General features: G+C 38.8%; 1 protein-coding gene across 2 annotated transcripts; it reads right to left on the bottom strand.

The window, feature by feature from the left end:
* Nucleotides 1-2128: 2128 nt before the first annotated feature.
* On the bottom strand, nucleotides 2129-18969 carry CRYBB2 (crystallin beta B2). 2 transcript variants are annotated; one of them, XM_073654005.1, is made up of 6 exons: nucleotides 18811-18969; nucleotides 16363-16437; nucleotides 13250-13368; nucleotides 10101-10233; nucleotides 4791-4933; nucleotides 2129-2390 (listed from the first exon to the last, which is right to left on the bottom strand). In XM_073654005.1, exons 2-6 carry the CDS (start codon nucleotides 16414-16416, stop codon nucleotides 2222-2224), a joined length of 618 nt encoding a protein of 205 aa, XP_073510106.1. In that variant the 5' UTR covers nucleotides 16417-16437; nucleotides 18811-18969; the 3' UTR covers nucleotides 2129-2221. The 2 variants fall into 2 exon arrangements, with proteins under 2 accessions (XP_073510106.1, XP_073510094.1); XM_073653993.1 differs by lacking the exons at nucleotides 16363-16437; nucleotides 18811-18969 and adding an exon at nucleotides 13617-13737.
* Nucleotides 18970-21083: the final 2114 nt, after the last annotated feature.

The raw sequence follows: 21083 nt of genomic DNA, 5'->3' as shown, positions 1-21083 counted from the left end.
GTACTTGAGCAAGCAAATCATCAAGATCTGCTGCTGGCAGATACTTTTGCATTGCTGACCAATGAAGCCCCAGGTATTCTTGACGACTTGTCATGGTAGCAGGTAAGGCTATGGAAGCTTTTCATATTAGCATGAACAACATGCAGCCTGGTGTTGTGTTGAAAAACAGCAAGTAAAGGGGCATTTACACTGTAAGATAATTGTGAATGAGCGAAAAGATGCTTGTGTCACGATTATGTTGCCATGTAAAAAGACTGCCGATAATCTAATGAACAAGCACAAATCTTGTTTATTGTGTGAAGTGATCTTTTAAGCAGGTTAAAGATGGTCACTCTCAGCTGTGCAACGTCCTATGTAAACAGGACTCTCACTGCAAAACTATGGCAGTCTATGCACACTTAGCAATCAAGTATAGCATTGTTTGCTTTGGTCAGCCTGTGCAAAGGCAGTCAAATAACCATCAATAGGTAAAAGTTTACCAATCGACGGTTGTATTGTACCGCCATTCACTCCATGTAAACGGACCTTAATGTGGTGGACGGAAGGTGAAAGTAAATTTGATCTAAAGCCCTATTTGATGCCATAATCTAAACTATTCTCTAATATATTTGCTTTAAAAATTTACTACCGTTCCCTAACTACACTATCTGTCTATTTTTTTTTACTTCCGGTCTGCTGACGATTCATGGTAGAGGTCTGATTGCAGAGAAAAGTAGTTTTATCTTTTTGGTTTTCAACAGGCTTGGCGTCCGGGGGACACCAAGCAATGCCCGCCTATCTGATTATTATTCCCCTAAATCGCCACCTATCAGCCTAGTTACCACTTTCCCTCCCTCCCCCACACGTCACAGGGCGCTGTGACATGCGCTTTTCTCCCTCACCTCCCGGCACATGCGGAAAGCGCGCCTCTTATAGACCGCACTTTGTTTCCTCCCGACCGGGTTTGTATGAGCACAGTGCCGCAGAAAACCTTCTTGTTATGCGCCGGGAGTCACTGGAGCGGAAGTCACAGTGATTCCTCGGCGCCTGCGCAATAGAGCACTGCGGCACTGTGCTCATACAAACCTGGCCGGGAGGAAACAAAGCGCGGTCTATAAAAGCCGCGCTTTGCGCATGTGTCGGGAGGTGAGGAAGGAAAGCGCATGTCACTGCGCCATGTGATGTGCGGGGGAGGGAGGGAAAATGGTAACTAGGCTGATAGGTGGCGATTTTGGGGAATAATACAGATAAGTGGGCATTGCTTGGCGTCCCCAGGACGCCAAGCCTGTTGAAAACCAAAAAAGATAACACTACTGTTCTCTGCAATCAGACCTCTACCATGGGCCATACAGGTATGTATAGACTTACTTTTCTATAACCTGTATGCCCATAATAGTGGTCTGATGACTCCCAGGGGGTGACAGATTCCCTTTAAGAATTCAAGACATTGTTGATCTATAGAGGAAGATGTCCACTGATGTTAGAAGAGTTAATTAATAACTTTTCTGTGGTTGATAAGATTATTAAAAAGTCCAGGGATTAGGAGTGTTTAAAAAAAAATTCCAACATTTGTCACATTTAATTATTTGTGCAACATTGTAAGAATCTTTATTAATCATTAAAGCATGGCAATCATCTGCCACATATGTCCCAAATACCAAGGGTGGACATAGATAGTAGAGGGCCCCTGTGCCAGCACAGTATATGGGCCCTTTGCAGTTCAATATGTCATCATAACGAACAATTCCTGCTTTAGAGGTGGAAGTGGGTCCCCCTATCACTTGGGTCTCTGGTGGCACCAATGATATTTCCAACCTTGCCAAATATAAAAAGGTCTCTACATGATAAAGCAACACTCACATTTTGCAGTCATTAATAGCAAACCCTAGTTGACAAAGAGATGTCCTCTTAAAATAAGAAATCCAACTTCTGTATGTCTACCATAAAGTCCTAAAGTTACAAAGCTTTAGATATAGAATACAACACTTTAAATACTGATCTGGTTTCCAGTAATCCGGTAGGTCAGATGTTCTCACTGGAGCATTATTGCTATATGGATAAAGTACAAAACATGGAGTCAGCAGGAGTTTGGAACTCAAAGCTTTTATTAAATTGCTTCAGCAGGTTTAGTCACACAGTGGCAGGCGGGTTAACCATGCCATGGGAAAAACAGCAGCAGATCACGTAAAAGCCTTTCGGTATCTCTTTCTTGTCAGTGGCACTAGCTGGCAGAAGTGGTTCTTTAACTCGTAGGGTGGAAGGCTCCCCTTTGGTGCCACTGCATATCACGGATGCGCCTCACAGACTGGATCTGGGGGTGTTGGGCGCCAAAATCTGAGCTGTCCTTATAATCCCCCTTCTCAAACAGGTACTGGTAACCTCTGTAACCTGGGTACTGATATCCAACCCACCTGTAAAGACATGTTTAACATATTAGAAAGTACTGTACTAAGAATACAACCCCTGGCAAAAATTATGGAATCACCGGGCTCGGAGGATGTTCATTCAGTTGTTTAATGTTGTTGAAAAAAAGCAGGTCACAGACATGGCACAAAACTAAAGTCATTTCAAATGGCAACTTTAGGGCTTTAAGAAACACTAAAAGAAATCAAGATTAAAAATGTGGTACTCGGTAAGGGTAATTTTTTCAGACCAAGCAGAGGGGAAAAATTATGGAATCACTCAATTCTGAGGAAAAACAAACACACAAAAGAACACTCCAATACATCACTAGTATTTTGTTGCACCACCTCTGGCTTTTATAACAGCTTGCAGTCTCTGAGGCATGGACTTAATGAGTGACAAACAGTACTCTTCATCAATCTGGCTCCAACTTTCTCTGATTGCTGTTGCCAGATCAGCTTTGCAGGTTGGAGCCTTGTCATGGACCATTTTCTTAAACTGAATGAACATCCTCCGAGCCCGGTGATTCCATAATTTTTGCTAGGGGTTGTATAAGAATCATATCAGTTCATTATGCAACTGGTACCTAACATCCTGCAGTCTCAAAAGTCCTTGCTCTTCTTAGTCCTTAACACAAGGATGAAGGGATACTGTCTTCTTAGAGATATGTTCTCTTGAAAATCAAGGAATGTTGGGTGGGCTACAGTTTGAAGACAGTTTAACTTAGAAATGAGGGGGCGAAACGCATGTTCAGTGTGGAAGTGTCAGGTTTTGGGTTGGTATTCTCCCCACACTATTACTTTTAAATCATGTTTTGTCTATTAGGAGCAGTGTCTCCTTATTAGCTGATATTCTGTATCCTAAAATGACATTATGCACTTTATTGTTTACTATTACAGGGCATGAGACCCAAATGTCTTTCTAAGGCCACGACCCCACTATCAGTATTTGGTCAGTGTTTTTTCTCAGGAGTGGGAGCCAAAATCAGGTGAGGAACAATCAGAGAAAAGGTATCATAGAAACAAGTCCCCAATTCTGCATTTATTACCCACTCCTGGTTTTGGCTCCCACTCCTGAGAAAAGATACTGACCGAATACTGACCAAATGCTGATAGTGGGGCCATGGCCTAAGCCCCTTTCACTTTGCATCAGTACTGTAGATGAATTAAAAACGGATTATGCTTTTTATGATTTATTAATTATGTAACAATCTTCACGGATTCTGCTATTTATATTGTATATATCTTCTTTCTCCGCATATAAATTTATTATATTCTAAGAGTCATGTATGCATCAATTTATCCAAGACTTTCTCAGTTATTATTGATGTAAATTATCATATTTTTAATCATCTGTATATTGTGTAAACTATTATCATTTGATTAATAAACATTCTTTTGTAGGCTATTTGTAGTGTGCAGTCATCTTTTTAGGTTTATAATTATAGATTAGGGGAACATGAGTGACATTCATCCAGAAATACTGGATGAACACTATCTTCGGGTTGTTTGCCCTGTGCGATCCCAGTGTGTATTCTGCTGGCTGCTTATGAAGTTGGTGCTGTAGCTTGTAAAACTTGCTTCAGTCTTTTGAATGAGGTGGGTTTCTCCACAGCTCATCATTTCTCACTCCAAGTGCTGCTACTGTAGGACAGTAGTGAAGGAAATAGTACACCCCCTAGAATTGCATAGCTACCATAGAGGTACAATAAAAGGAGAAATGCATGCACTGCAACTGCCACCACTTCCTTTCTCCACCACCAGGAAATCTGTGACATCAGCTTTGATGGAGGTAAAGGGGTGCTAAAAATTATTTCTGTACGGTGAGCCATGTAACTCATGATCATGTGCATTAATTTTTTATTCACATTTACCATTCTTGATATGTCATGCCATTTCTCCATCATTTTAAAACAACTTCTTTACTAGTAGAACATATTTTCCCATCTGTCTGCATAAGTAATTCCCAACTGTACAAACATGAACCTTTGAATTCGCAAAATAAATTGCATCCGATATATTAAAAAATCACGTTAGATAAACCCTCTAAAGGAGGTTGTGGAGCGTAACATTAATTTCTGCAAATACTGCAAGTTTTCCACTGACTCAGTAAAAGAATACTTTGACAGCTCATTCTAAAACTTGAAAATACGACCTTGGTATTTTTTTTTTATCCCAGGCATTATTTCAGCGGAACACATTGCAAGTATGTTCTGTTCTGCAGTACCCTATGTTGACGACTTATCTGTGATGTTCAGATGTTCCCTAGAGGCCAAGTGCATGACATATGTTGCACGACTGGATTTAAAGAGCTGTAAGAAGACTGTACATTTCCCTTCTGTTCTAATTTATGTTCATAAAAAGAAAGAAAATGAAACTTGGGTATTTAGAGTTTGCTACAAGACTTACGTTCCACTTTGTACTCTCACAGAAGACACTTTTTCCTGGTAGCCATGAGCATGAAAGCTTGGGACATCATCATCAATTATCTCAATCTTCTTCCCAGTGAAGTTTGGGTTTTCATATAGAACAATCTTGTGTTCCTGGCTATCCTGGAAATTGAAATGTATAGCTATCAGACTATGCTTGCATTGAGACAAAAAAGAGTTTCAGGATCATCAAAAAGATCACAATTAAAAGAAAAAGTAAAGGGAAATGTTTTGTTTCACTGCAACAATGTATATTGTAGGGTGGGGTTCTCCAGTGGTTCCCCATAAATTAAGACAATTTTCTAAATACAGCACAATATGCTTAATTTTTTCAACACTCATAAAATGGCTTTCTCTTAAACATTTCGTACAAACTAAACTGATGCAATATTTGTAATCATCTCAATCAGGCCCCTATTCCTCTCAAGGAACACACCAACATTGTTACTTCACACTGTCTTGCACTGATCTTTCTCCACTGCATGTCTGCAAAAATCTCTCTAGGGTTTTTGCTGTTTAACTTAGGACTTTACATGGACACAGCTTCTTGGATCCAGCCCCTGTTCCCACGATTATTGTCTACACGTGATAATACCTAGATCCCGCAGCTGCTCACCAGATCACTCCATAGGCACACCCCTGAAGTCATTCACCACCTTCTTACAAGTAATGGGAAGAGAAGTTTGTGCAGCTGATCGACATACACCCCCTCCCCCCTCTTTCCTCCAATTTTGTGTTTAACATTTCAGAAAATAGATAAGCTGGCATACTTTCAGTGATTGTGACCCCAATAGAGTGTATCCTTTTAAGGGTCCATTTACATGGATCAACGGGCACGCCACCCGCAATATGACAGTGGCATTCACAATACGCCGGCATGGGGGGGTGTCATTCTATGTACCCATCGGCGAACCTGTGACGTGATCGTGAATCGCAGATGGGTCACTATGACAGCTGGGGGTCTGTTGAAGACCACCGCACTTGTCATTATGGAGCTCCAATGAAACAAAGCCTAAGTCCGGGCTTCAAAGTAGACAGTGATTTTTACTATGGCATTGCTGTATATAGTACAAGCGACAGATGATCACAGGTTCAAGTCCCCGAAGGGGACTAACAAGTACAGTGAAAATATAAAATAATGTTTTAAAAAATATAAAATAAAAAAAACATAAAAGTTCAAGGCAAATATTTTTTGCCCATTAATAATAAAGCTAGAAAAAAATACACATATGTGGTATCGCCGTATTCAGAAAAGTCCATTCTATCAAAATGTAAAAATAATCAACTGGATCGGTAAACACAGTAAATTGAAAAAAATTCAAGAATGCCAAAATTACGTTTTTTTTTAACACTGGAATACCATAAAAAATGCTGTGCCAAGAGATCAAAACCCCATTTCTATCCCAAGATGGTATCAAGAAAAATGTCATCTTGAGCCACAAGAAATAGGCCCTCACACAGCTCTATTGACTGAAAAATGACAACGTTACTGGTCTCGGAAAAAGGCGACACAGCCCCTCTCGTTTTTTTCTTCAAACTTCTGATTTTTTTTACCACTAAAATAATAAAAAAGAGAACTTATTTGGTATAGCTGTAATTGTACTGATGAGCAGAATTGTATTGCGGGGTCATTTTTACCACAAAATGTACGCCTAAAAACAATGTCAGGATTACATTTTTTTCACAATTTCTATTTCATCAGTGTTTGGTAAGTACCGTATGTCAGTTTTTACCATCAATTTTTGATCAGTGATTTTCTCTTTTGCGAAAAAAAAATTTCAAAGCTTCTCTTACACATTACAATGTTAAAAACGGACAGCACATGGATGGCATTCATGTGCTGCCAGTGACTTTCACAGACCCATAGACTTGTATGGGTAAGTTTTATCCATGTCTCAGATCAAAAACATTGATCTGACAAGTCTCCATAATTTTTTTTTTCAAACACATGGTCCACAAAAAAAGGACATGTAAACAGCAACATAGTGTATAATGGGTATGTGATCTATCTGTAAAAAAAACACAGAACATGTATGTGAAGAACGGACATCTGAATGAGGCCTTATTAGCATCCATTGTCCATTGGAAGCCAGAGTGGTTTTTACTGGCATCAGCAGCTCTGACACGTGAGGTCTGGTGAGTAAAGACGGGGTCTGTATTAGCATAAGCTAAACTTCAACAAATAATCTGTGGGAGCCACAATTATAGCCAACTATAAATCAGAAGTCTCATTTATTGATGCATAGAATTATATGCCAGAGCAGATTATAAGGATTATAGTCCCCTTCCCTAATTATCTTGATGCAAAACCATCCCCAGTTATACTCTCATTATTCTGGCCAAATAAAGTGACATATATAATGCTGTATTGCTCCAATGGTGGTACCCCTCATTAGGGCCACTTACTATCTGCACATTTGTGCCACCTCCTGATATTCCTTAGTGCGGTACCATGAAGAAGTAGAAGTGCAAGCACTATAGTAATGTCAGCATAACAATTATTCATAGTGTTATGCCAAGAGCTGTGCCCACAGAGTAATTACTGCTACAAAAGAGCCAATAAAATATGCAAGTTAGGAAATCTGCCTATACAAATGTTCCAGCCACAGCAGTTTCCATACAAATGTGTTTGTCAGAGTAGAACAAATACACATTTGCCAGTCACTGTGCCTGACAGTACAAGATGCTTATCTTTTTCATTATGCTATAGTGTTATATTCTCTTTACTCCTCTAACTGCAACCTAAAGAGGTTGTCACACTTTTTAAAAAAAAAAAATGATGTCATTTTGTCACAAACCGCTGAGACCAGTGATTACCAGCAGCGGTCAGGTAGCTGAAAAGGGACATCATTATATGAGGCTCTGATGATCCAGTCACATGACCTCTGTAGAAAATCACAGCCCTCAACAGTCAGGTTATTGTAGAATGGGATGTCATTACTTTCTGTCCTACTGACAACTGGAGGGGCTGGGGCTGGTGATATAGGGTTTACAATGGGTCAGTATTATATTTAATCTATCACTTCGTTCAGAAACTTTTCTTTCAAGTCATGCAACCCCTTTAGGTTTCTGTCAGAGGAGAAGAGGCATTATAGGTTAAAGAAAAAGATACGAATCTTCTCATATTCAGTGACTGGAATTTTTGTATTTCACCATCTCTGACATACACATTTGTATGGAAACTGCTGTGGCTGGAAAAATGTATAAGAAAGCAATGATTAGCCATTGGAAAAATGTATTTATCTATTTATTTTAGCGCCATTAATTTTCCCAGCGCCTTACAGACATCATCATCTCTATTCCCATTCTCATTCTATATTGCCTGTCAGTTTGTCTTTGGAGTGTGGGAGGAAACTGGAGAACCCGGAGGAAACCCACGCAAACACGGAGAACATACAAACTCCTTGCAGATGTTGTTCCTAAGGATATAGTGACACCATAACTGTCACTTTAACAGTGGGGAGGCAAACTGGTTTTAATCTGCTGTGCAGAGCAATTAAAGAAGCACTCCTCCCATCAAAGTTTTTTTCCTTTTAATATATTACAATCATCATATCATACAGCATTCTGTACTTACAATAGCTTATTTTGCCTTTCTACCCAGATAATGATTCTCTTTTCTCTGATCTATATAGAAGCAGGAAGTCTCTTTTACCTGGATTTATCATCCCCCTCTTCAACTCCTGACACAGCTGCTCCCTCCTCCCCCCCTGCTATAAACTTTTGTACGGACTCATAACTTGTGCAGAGAAATTTGACCTCCTGTTTCTACATAGAGCTTAGAAGGGTTCAGCTAGACAGTTTTTAATCACTTGAGGTCATAGACCTAATGGAAAACAGAAGAAATAACTGGGTAGAAAGTCAAAAGGAGTAATTGTAAATACACAGTGCTATGTAATATGATGACTGCAATCTATTAAGAGAATAAAAACTTTGATAGGAGACAAGTTTACTGCCACATTGCCACAAAGTCATCAGTCATCACATCATATTGGTTCCATTAACACACTGGTCACTTCAGCTAGGACCATAACAAACAGCAATTGGAGGAACAGGATAATTGTACTTTTGTTCTATTGTTTGGTGTGAATCTTAGCTGATGAATGATAAAACAAAGCTATATTCAGGACAAGCAATAGAAGCCTTGTTTCTATGCTCTGACACACCATTACAAGCAATAATAAACTACCACATAAACCTAAGTCTTTGGCACATTAACCACACAATAGAAATGGATTTATAGAACTAGAAATGCAGATCGTCATAAAGAAATGTATGTGTACAATGAAACACGGGACACCAGTAGACATTTCAAGAAAACAATTTTCACAAAATCTACAACATAACTACTGTTATAAATCTGCTTTTAGTATCTTGTTGGTCCTTTAAAAAGTAATTGTAGTCAATAGTACATATAAAAATAAGCACATTTATAATATATCTTATCAGAGAAATCAGCATCTTTACCCTAATGGATTGCTCATTCAGTCTCAATTCATTGGTAAAATTTGTATTCACTGAAGAATACACTAGTCCTGAGAAAAAATACTGACCAAATACTGATAGTGGGCCGTGGCCTAACTGTCATTTCAGGAGAACTTGCAGCAGAATATCTGGGTCTGCCTCTAGCTCCTCCATCCTCCGATCTACATAGTATCTTATCAGTAGCAGCTGCCATCTCCTATCTCAGTAATGGGAAACTCTGTCTTCACTGAACACAAATTTTGCAGCTTTTACCCTTGAAATGTGAGATCAGTCCGGGAAAGGAAAGAAGCAGATTTCTCTGACAAGATATATTACAATTTTTCATGTGTACAGTACCATTGATGTGTAAAATAAAAAAATATATCAATGGTTACTTTTTAACTCTTTATTCTCTACTATTTATATTTTTATAAGAATAAAAACATAAGAGTCATAAGTTCTTTGTGGACTGCAGTATGCCTTGTGCACTGACCCATGCAATGGTGCATGGACTACATTAGTGGTCCAAAGTAGTATTCTCCGCTAGAAACAATGTGAAATTTCTTCTCTAGTAACTGGGTGCAATGGGACTTTCCACAGTTGTTTTTTTCTGTTGGAATCGAGGAAAAAAGTATAGACCCAAAGAATTTTAATGGCACTACATTACAAATCTATGCATACCATCAGTATGCCGTTAGGCAGAAAGAGGTTAAGAATGGTAAAAAAAAAAAAAAAAAAAAGACTAAATAGATCAACCCTTTGAGAACACAGTATTGAATAGAAAGGCAATATTCTGCTACATTTTCAAGCCTATTGACTTTCTTACCACTTTGATTGGTCTCAGGGAAGAGATGCTGTCACTTCTTCGGCTATTTGTCCAGGAGTCCCAGCGAGGATATTCTCCCTTCTCGAAGACAAATTGTTCTCCCTTACAGTTTTGTTGTTCATATCCTACCCAGCTATGAATTAAATGAAAGTCATATCCTTAGAGAAGAAACATTACTTAAAAAGTTCCAAGATATCAAGAAGAACATATCTGTAAATAACGTCTTATGCTGATGCCTTCCTACCATTTGCAACAGGCATGAAAAAAGATCAAAAACCATTCTTGAATTTAAAAATGGACACCTACTTTCCAAAAATAGTGCCCCCATCTATACATAGCTGTTCCCAAGAACAAGTGTTTGAATAGATATATTTTTGGGTATGAAAACATATGAAAATATTTCCTATAATATATTCTAAAATTCTATGAAAGATCCACTGTGTGTATGCTTGTGTCTTGTATAGGTTTTGGGAAAACTGGTTCTCAAAAAGATCATGATGTATGAAGTCTTACAGGCAATACTTCATAAAGAAAAGTTCACTAGAAGGAAGAAAACTTCTAGTGCTAACTATTGGAGGTTGCTACTCTGTAAATTAATCCTTTAACAAGCATTGTAACATGACTAGAGAAATTAGCCAACCAGAAACCTACTGTGGGTGTACAAGGATCTAATCCAGCCAACCAGAACCCTACTCTGCCTTGACAAGAAGCAAGCACTTGTGCTTATAAATTACAGAATGTGACAGGAAAAATACAGATTCAATAAAAAATACACTGCAAAGAAAACGGATCCTCTTTATTATGCCTAGCACATAGCCTAATGGATGGTGCATGATTCCTCTATTTATCATTCTCAGAATTGGATCTACCTTTAAAGAGGTTGTCCAAGAATGTAATAACATGACCCCCATCACATAATTCAAATGGCAGCTTGTACTAGTCTCCTGTCAGGATGGGCTTCAGTCTGAAGAAACACTGTTCCTGAGACGTGTATCTCAAAGACAGAGGAGCTATATTGTAAACACACATACCAGTGAGCTGCCAGAGAAGGGCTGTGACAGGAGAAGAAATAAATATTCTACTTGGCTGACAGAGCACAAGGGACTTTTTTCTCCAGCCTTAGTCCTCCATTCGCAGTCAGCCGAAGACAAGATTACTTTCTTCTCCTGTCACATCCCTTCTGCGACTGCTCACTGGTATATGTGCTTATAATACAGCTCTTCTGTCAGTTGAGACACAGGTCTTGGGAGCTGTGTTTCTTCAGATTGCAGCCCGTTCTGAAAGTTGACTAGGGTGGGCTGCTGTTTGACTTACATGACAGTGGCCATTTTATTACATTCTTGGAGAAACCTTTTAAATAAGATTATATCATATAGCATTTACATTTTTATTATTATTCATCTAATGTGCATTTTTGTTTATGAAAACTACTATTTTAATAGAAGGTTGTTAAAAATTTAAAATTATGTTAAATACAGTGTGCTATAAATATTCCAAAGACCATTGATGCAATTAGTATGAAGTACTAAACCAATGAATGACGTCACATATGCTTACTGCTTATATACTGCTCATAAGTACTCTACAGTAAACTGATAACATAAAAGTATTTCTCTCTGGATGATAATAATATACACACAAGTGACCTAATTCTGTGTGATGCACACAATCATTTCATTAGTCCAAAAACTAGATGCATTATGTATCATATTTATGGATATTTAACCAATGCTGTCTGTTTAGCTATTAATTTACATCCATTGTGTTCCATATGGTTAATTAATTTTTTACACTACTTTTTTCTGTTTTCCAAAACATCATTTTTTAAAATGCATGTCCTGAAATAACATCATACAATAAAAATCTTGTAATCCACATGCTTGAACATAGGATCATTCTCAGGTCTTAAACCAATACCGATTGGATTAAATTCTCTCCTAATAAATTTGGCAAATTTCAGGCTATCCTTTAAAGATAGCCTGCCACCCCCAAAATGCCTTTAAAAATGCCTGTACAGTGTTGTAGGGGACTTAGCCACTATAAAAACCATACTAGCACTGTAACTTTTACTGGAAAAGTGCCTGAGAAAATAACTTTTAATTGTATTGAAATGAGGTGGCTTAGATGCACCTTTGGTGTGGCCAAAAGTTTGGTGCGCTGTTCTGCCTCTTCATTTGCATATTGGGGGCCTTCCCCACTTATGATTGACCGTGCTCGCTTCCCAGAGCGAATGGTGTCTGAATGCTGCTGTAGAGCGGCTTCAGAGAAGAGTTCTTTGAAGCCGCTCACTACACTTCCAGGTGTATTAGAGTAGCGAACGACATCCCCAGAAACAAGACCGGGAAGAGAATGCACCTGACCACTATGTGCACGTGCAGCCGGGCACAGGCAATGCGCATGCACACACTCGCTGACAGTGCTCGCTCTGGGAAGCAAGAAATGTCAATCAGAAGTGGGGGAAGGCCTCCAACATGCAAATGAAGAGGCATAATGGTGCACCCAACTCTTGGCCACGCCAAGGGTACACCGAAGCCCCCTAATTTGCAAATGTATTAAAAGTTATTTTCTCAGGCACAGTACCAGTAACAGTTACAGTGCTAATATAGTTTTAATAGGGGCTAAGTCCTCTTCAACATTGTGTAACCTATTTAAAATGCATTTTGGGGAAGATGGACTCTTTTTAAAGTGAAATCTGTCACCAGTGCTTATTAAAGCATTGATTAAAGAGTTATTCCCAAAACAGCAAGTTATCCCCTTTTCATAGTGTAGAGGATAACTTCCTACTTGCTGGGGATCTGATAACTGGGACTTCCAGCAATATCAAGAATGGGGCATCCTTCACCACTCCATTTATTGTCTATGGGACTGTCGAAGAAAGTGGTCAGCTATTTCCAGTAGTCCCATAGGCAATAAATGGAGCAGAAGTTGACACATTGACCTCCGCACGGCACCATTTTGCAGAGCCTCATACTTAGCATCACTGGAGGTGCCAATGGTCAGACCCAAGTGATCAGCAATTATTCAATATCCTATAGGGAATAACTTGCTGGGAAGAACCTTTTAAAGAATACTTTGAGGAACATTGTGTTGTCCAAGATTTATATTAACAATAGGATGTCCTGCTTACTGAATTATATTCAGATACATACGGTCCAGAGTGCACAAGGATTGAGCCAACTTTGTCCATGCCAGCCTCTTTTAGATTGGTACAGGGTCCACTGAGTTCATGGCAGCGACCTTGGAAGTTTTCTTGCTCAAAGATAACAATCTGTAAATTAGAAGCGAGAATACAAAATAATGTGAATATAAAATAAATCCTGTATTTTGAATTTCAATCACGCATCACATTTGATAGACCATCATTTTTTTCAGACTATAATGCACAATATTCTTAAATCATACAAGATGTAAAAGTGTGAGCTGAGATAGCTACTCAGGATACTGTATACATATTTTTTTAATTATTTTGGGATATTTGCTAATTTAAAAGTACTGTACAAATTTCGATATTCCTACATCTGTATAAAATGGAGCACACTTGCTGGAAAGTGATAATGAGGCTTTCATGCTGAAAGGGGTTCCCCCTAAAAACAATCCTTGTCCATGTGCCCTTTTCAGAAATAAGAGCATTAAAAGATAGGTACACTTTCAATATAGTTTTGATGCAGCGATAGTGTCTCTAGAGGACACAAACACTTATCTTGTATATCTTATATTACATATTATCTCATTTATTTATGTTGCCAGTCCGGCTTCCTGTTTCCTTTCAAACTATAAAGCCTGATAATTTCGTTATCATTTCCTGACTTTTAACAGCAAGCAACATTAATCTTGAAGAATGCATGAAATTAAACCACAAGTAGGGTCTGATCACCTTTACTTGTCAGATATTGAGCAAAAGAGTGAGAAGCAACATATGTAATCAATGTAATGAATTTTTTTATACCCAAAGTTATGTGCTGGTGAGATATTTTCAAACTTTTCCTGCTATCCTGGTAAGACTTTCTAAAATAATTTATGTATACTACAGAGACATATTTGGCTATGGGCATTTTTTGTTGCAACAATCCCATTGACTCCTGCCAAGATCTCTTGTGGTTGTAAGTTCAGGTCTAACTATTCTCCTTCAGTACAGGTGACCATATTGGGATGAGAAATATTCTGCAAATTTATTTACTTTGCTTATTTATATAGCGCCATCATAATCCGCAGCGCTTTACAGACACCATTGTCACTGTCCCCATTGGTGCTCACAATCTAAATTCCCTAAGAGTACTGAGAAAATAATCAAAATCATTTACAGGGTGTCTGACGGCTTATATCCAGCCTACAACAAATATTAAATCATATTAGGCATTAGGTAGCATAACTTGTAATAAGATGGCTAAGCCTTTATCGAATTGCCTCCACTGCAATATTTCATTTCGATTACTAGTTCATATAGCAGTGCCATCCAACTAATTTGCAAATTAAAATGTCTTTCTAAGCCGGGGGTCCCAAGAACCATGTTATAACATCTGCCATTAGACATTTTATATACAAAGAGATTGGGGTATGCTTAAAGTAAATTTTATTTTCTTCCAAACAGATATCTTTTTCAAGATCCCCAGTACCATATATATGTATAGTTAAAGGGAAGCTATCATCTGAAAATGACCTAATAATTAAATCAAGGTTTTGTGTTAAATGTATTTTTAAAACCTTTTTGGCAATGTTGTTTTTTTTTCTTACATAGTACAATCTGTGTTAAAAGTGAAAAGTTGAAATCTTGCAGTTTTTCATTTTAGCTACTAGGGCTTTTTTAGAATCTTCCTTTTGTTTCAGGAAACAATACATGTAGCTAGCCACAATAGACGGATCCTGTCACTATATTTTGTATTGAAATGTCTAATGGTCTAATTTGCAAAGGTCTTTGTGAAGGGAGAGGGAGCAGGGTCAGTTGTGACATCGCCTATTGTCAGTGTCGGATCCTTTGTTATCAGCTGTGAACATTGCTAAAAACTGCAATTGCAAATTTTATTTTCTTACTAAAGATTGTGGCACTCGCATTACCAGGGTTCACATGAGGTTGTTACATCACACAAGCTCTTCACCCAATCAGCACAGGCTTCACTGACCCCGCCTTTGGACAAATTGAACATTAACAGGAAGTCAGAGAGCAGTCGCAACCATGACTTCCTGTTGATGTTCGATTTGTCCAAAGACGAACCGTGAAGCCGGCGCTGATTGGGCACAGGGCTCAAGTGACATAACAACCTCACGGGAGCCCTGAGAATGCGAGTGCTGACACCACTGAAATGGTGCCGGCACGGGAGGTGAGTATAAGTGTTTTTATTTTAATAGGGCAAACATTCAGATTGAGACAAACCCTTTAAGTGATTAAATTTCGAAAACCAGCAGTCACCACTGGGGACAGCTAAAGATCTAACTGAATAATGTTTAAACATTGAAGTCAATAATTAAACCTATCCATTAATTCTCTACATTCCCTCTAATGGTGTATGCCTGCAGCAAGAATATATCATTTAGGTCTACGCATTATGCAATCACTTTAAAATGTCATAGATTTGAAAGGTGGACTCTTATTGTAAAGTAACAGACATGTAATATGTAAGAGGAAAGAAATGTCTCAGTCTACCACCCTACACGTGCCCTCCGTTCTGCCAGTGACTTAAAACTAAAATCTTCCATAATCCGAACTTCCCACTCCCGTCTCCAAGATTTCTCGCGTGCTGCGCCAATTCTTTGGAATGCACTACCCAGGACAATTTGATTAATTCCCAATACCCACAGTTTCAAGAGGACCCTAAAAACCCCTTTCTTTAGACTGGCGTATCACCTCCACACACTACCTGTCCATCCCAGTTGTCCGTCCCAGTTTCCCCCATATTAAAATCTTCTTCAATTTCAGGTTCATACCAATCATGCACATAATAGCCTCGGTCAGGACTGTACACATACTGGCAGGCGACCAGTCCATGTATTATTTATCCTATTTAGTATATTAAGGCTGCATTATACAATATATGTACATTCTACCTTTTGTGTCTCCCCCATTTCCTCATAGACTGTAAGCTTGCGAGCAGGGCCCTCACTCCTTTCGATATGAGATATGCTTATTTTGTATTGTCTGTATAAGTCCCCCCTAAAATTTGTAAAGTGCTGCGGAATATGTTGGCGCTATAAAAATAAACATTATTATTATTATTATTATTATTATTAAAAGCATTTCTGCAGAGCTATACAGGTTTCCTGCTCATACCTTCGAGTTAGGTTGCTGTTGTTTAGTGGCTGGAGTCTGATGGTCAGATGCCATTTTTACGCTGGTGTTTTGTTCCTGAGAGATAGACACAACGAGAGGAGGTTTAGTGATATTCAGCACAAATAAGTAAAGTGTGGACAATTTCAATTTGGAAGCACAACCATTTCACATACAAGTCTGGAAACCTGCAATGAACAGACCACTGATTACTCAGTGTGCAATGGATTACTCATGGTAATAATGAATGGGTAGTTTGGCATTCTCTTGGCTATGGATATACTTTAAAACTCTATACAATATATGAAGTTGATTTCCTGAAAAATTTTAATGCTAAAGGAAGTCACATATCCGCTGTAAAGTTATATCATAGCCCAAAGACTAGGCCTGTGACCAGAAACCTAAAAATGTTTCATTTTTAAAAGGAATTTGTCACCAGGTTTTTGCTATCCCATCTGAGAGCAGCATAACATAATGGTAGAGTCCCTGATTCCAGCAAGATGTCACTTACTGGGCTGCTTTGTGTAATTTTGCTAAACTCACAGTTTTATCAGGAGGATATTATCAATAGAGGACTAGTAAAATTGCCGCCATGTAGTCCTCCATATTCATGAGATCTGAAATACCAAGCCCCCACTACTGATTGGCAGATTTCTGTATCGACTGTGCATGAGCAGTAATCTGTCAATCAGTGATATGGGCAGGGTTATACACAGCTCGGCATTCAGAGAACTGCCTCAGCAGATAAAACATAGATTTTATCAAAATGTCAGCAAGTAGCTCAGTAAGTGATACATTGCTGGAATCAGGGTCTCTGCCCCTACATTATGCTCCTCTCAGGTGGAGGAGCAAAAACCTTGTGACAGATTCCCTATAAAATCTTTACAACACGTTATATATTTGTATCTCTTATTAAATAGTAGCCAAACATTGTTAATTTATCATCAATGATTGTAAACAATGCAAGTACACAATGCAACGTAATAGCTAACACAAGGGTGAAACCCTGTTTATCTTTCCGTCTACGCACATGTCCATATTAGCTGTTAGCAAACATAGTTTATTACAAGATCCGAATCTTACACAATAATAATAAGTAAATACATTGTATCTCTTATGTCTATTTAAAATATAAAGGTTTACCAACAAACTAGTCAATACATTGCAGAGGACGGAGAAGTAGGCCTGTCAATATACAGTTTAAACATGGCCAGTTTAAACATGCATTTATGTGCTGCATGTATACCAACTTAAACCAAGCTTAGTGTTAGTGTTTTTTTGTGTCAATAAACAGTTAATCTAGCTCTATAGATTACTGATAAGTGATATTTTACTCACTTCAGTATCATGTAAATGCTGCATTCACTGCATCCAAATAGGAGTCATCCTAGCCATTCTCCATTATGATATTAAACTTTTAATTTACTACTACAACAATGTAAATACCATGCTATAGGAAGATTAGTGTTCAATGCTCGCAACAAAACTACACCATTAAAACCACTCCAAGCAAAAGAGAAAGCATAAAAGTCCTCAAAATATTCTACACAGCTTCAGTAAGTAAACCTTTCTATAAAATGTCTGTGCGTGTATGTGTGTATGTGCATGGGTGTGTATGTAGAATCATAGACTCATAGAATGTTAGAGTTGGAAGGGACCCCCAGGGTCACCGTGTCCATCCCCCTGCTCAATGCAGGATTCACTAAACCATCTCAGACAGATGTCTGTCCTGCCTCTGTTTTAAGACTTGTGTGTGTATGTGTAAATGTGTATATGTGCATGTGTGTATGTGTGTGCATGCATATGTCCATGTGTGTGTGTATGTGCATGTGCGTGTGTATGTGCATGTGTTTGTGTATGTGCATATGTGTGTATGTGCATGTGTATGTATGTGCATGTGTGTATGTGCATGTGTATGTGTGCGTGTGTGTGCGGGTATGTATGTGTGCGTGTGTATGTGCAGGTGTGTGCCCACATGCGTGTGCGATCTCTACATATTGGTCATTATGATATTTTCAGTTAATTAAACCTAACATACAAATTATTATTATTATATTATTATTTAGAACAATTTCATAATTTATCACATACAACTGTTCCTCTTATAAACTAAATGCTGATTATTATTATTTTTTTATATTTATTAAAATAAATTTAACAAATTATTTAATGACTATCATATAACTATTCTACCCCCATCTGCCATAAGGGAGGTCACAACACAGCTCTCTGACTATGAGAACATAATCCATCTTGTACATTTTGTCTCATCTTATACATGTATGGGCATAAGATGTTTTATTCAGCCTTTTAGCCACCAGTTGTATACAATTTCTTTGCATAGTGAGAATAGGCAGAATACGTTACAATGTGCAGAAATGCTCTGAGAAAGGAGTGGGAATTATTATTTGAAGCCCACTTGTATAAACCCATGAATGCAGTAGATCTTACCCGTATGCCAGTACCCGCTTGTTCCAGTAAAGGGCCTACAGCTCCTGATTACATTTATACTGGACGGGGACAGGAGAATAGTGCCAAGACTATTTACAAAATAGTTCCAGCGTGATGCAAAGCGATAATGCTGGATTACTGCTCTGATGAAAACACAGCTCTGCTGATGCACAGCCTGCATTGTTTTAAGAAGCAGAGTTGGAGAATTATTTCATTAGCTGTCACATTTGGCTGGCCCGGCATTGTTTGGTCTGTTGGTGGGGAGATTTGAACTTTGCATGCATCAGCCTTCTGAATGCCAAGACCTGGAACATCTCATTTGAGCAATTATACCAGCCAGCCAGTACAGCTTCAGGGGTTTTACAGCCTATGATCCTGTCCAGTATAACAACCTATACCTAGCACAGGTCAGGAATCTAAATTAGAATGTCTAAGTTTATCACTGTCATTCATATTTTTACCACAATCTCAGATTGAGAGCATGGTAATAACAATACACAGTGTAATGACTGAAAAAAATACTTAAAAAAGAAATAGAGGATGCCCGAAATATATGGAGGCACAATACTAATTTTACTTATAAAAGCATTGGGGAAGAATTCTGTGTGCTGTGATACCAATATAAAATTTAATTGCTGCATAAGTAATATTTCTTAACAAGCTACATGCTATGAAAACTGGCAGAATTGTATTGATAGATATGCTCCTTTGAGTACAGTGTGAGCCAGCTGGTGTGCATAGGGGTCGCATCACTGATGTGACCACTATCCAAATCATCCAGATCATCGTGGGACATATATGGATTATCTTCTCGTCGGGCAGGTGAGGAATATGGTGGTTTATTATTTTTTGTCTTTTACAGGGGACATGGGCTACAGTGGATTATCTTCTTCTCAGACAGGTGACTATAAGTTTTCTTTTTATTTTTTTTTTGTGATAAAATGGGTAAAAGAGGGTGGGGATTTTTATTTCTAATAAAGGTGTCTTTCAATTAAAGGACTTTATTCTTGCTGTATCTTTATTACAATCTGACATTCTGGTAGTAATGTGGGTTTCTTACAGACGCCCTCTATTACTAAAAGCAAAGAGGAATGCGGAGTCTTTTTAAAGGTATGAAACAGGTTGATTTTTATTAATTCATACAATGTAAAAAAGGGGGGGAAGGTATATATCATAAGTCGAACGTAAATGGACAGACGAGTGATGAGTGGCAATACCGAATTGCGAACCTCCCTAAGAATGTTTGCATTGTAAAGTACCCACACATGTATAAATACAAGTGGTTTTGCGGTCAAGCCCTAAATAAGCAATCATTTAGTATAATATCAAGCGTAGCAGTAATATATAAATATTGTATAAATAAGGCTTCCTTACCGCCAGTCAAAGATCGGGTACGGCAAAGTTAGGGAGGAGACGCCACCAGGAGGAGACGCGCGTTTCGCCGCCAGGAGACCGGCTTTCTCAAGAGGCGATAGAGGAATAAGCGAAAGGACCTGAATATATGTGAATTAACTGGTCATGTGACCACCACGTGATGGGTCACATGATCGTAATACAAACGGCCTGATAGGTGTGTTGCGGTGCATGCGCTGGGGACCCGCTCCCTGGCTGCCGCGCACCCACCGGCCGTCAGATCCGCCGCGTGTGCGCAGAGCCTACCAAAGGCGGGTCCCGGGAGCACGGGGCGGATCGCGAGACGGCCGGGAACGTGCGGTGCCTGGTGAGCCCCCAGCGCACGCGTACCTCACCCAAAAGAGAGTGACAATGGACCAGCAAGAACCGCAGCATAAAGAACTGGGTAAGTATACATGAAAAATCTCTCATATGCCCATGAATACAATCTTGCAATGGATGAGCGGTGGTTGCTGTCCAGCCATGGTCGGAAATTGATGATATGGAGAATACGCCACAAACATTAACGACAACGGGGAAGTAGTGGAAAAGGGGGATCCATCATCAAATTGAACCCTATATGATTAAAATGACAAAAGAAGCAAATTAAAAACAGTACAAAAAGCACTAAACATCAATGTATGAATGAGGGTGATCGTAAATACATTTGAGAGGCATAACATAGCAATATCACATAAAGGAAGAAGGGGGGAGGGGAGGTCGGTCTAAGGGGCAGGGATTTCACATAGCCCTAGGAAAAAATCATTTATAAGAAAGAAGAGAAACTTAAAGATTCATTCAGTCCCCGAGGAGTCATTGTGTTCAAAGTGGTAATCCACCTGGTCTCCTTCTGTGCCAGAATTTTTTTGGCATTACCACCA

The sequence above is a fragment of the Phyllobates terribilis genome, unplaced genomic scaffold (assembly GCF_046119375.1).
Source record: "Phyllobates terribilis strain yellow unplaced genomic scaffold, ASM4611937v1 Scaffold_1__5_contigs__length_1240528914, whole genome shotgun sequence".
NCBI lineage: Eukaryota > Metazoa > Chordata > Amphibia > Anura > Dendrobatidae > Phyllobates > Phyllobates terribilis.
This window is presented reverse-complemented; position numbering and strand designations above follow the sequence as displayed.

Coding starts and splice junctions, on each gene's coding strand:
- CRYBB2 (XM_073653993.1), bottom strand. CDS start 13,730: ATGCTCTTATTTCTGAAAAGGGCACATGGACAAGGATTGTTTTTAGGG. Junction 13,369..13,616: donor GTGCTCCATTTTATACAGAT/GTAGGAATATCG, acceptor TCTAATTTACAG/ATTGTTATCTTTGAGCAAGA. Junction 2,391..4,790: donor GTGAGAGTACAAAGTGGAAC/GTAAGTCTTGTA, acceptor ATGTCTTTACAG/GTGGGTTGGATATCAGTACC.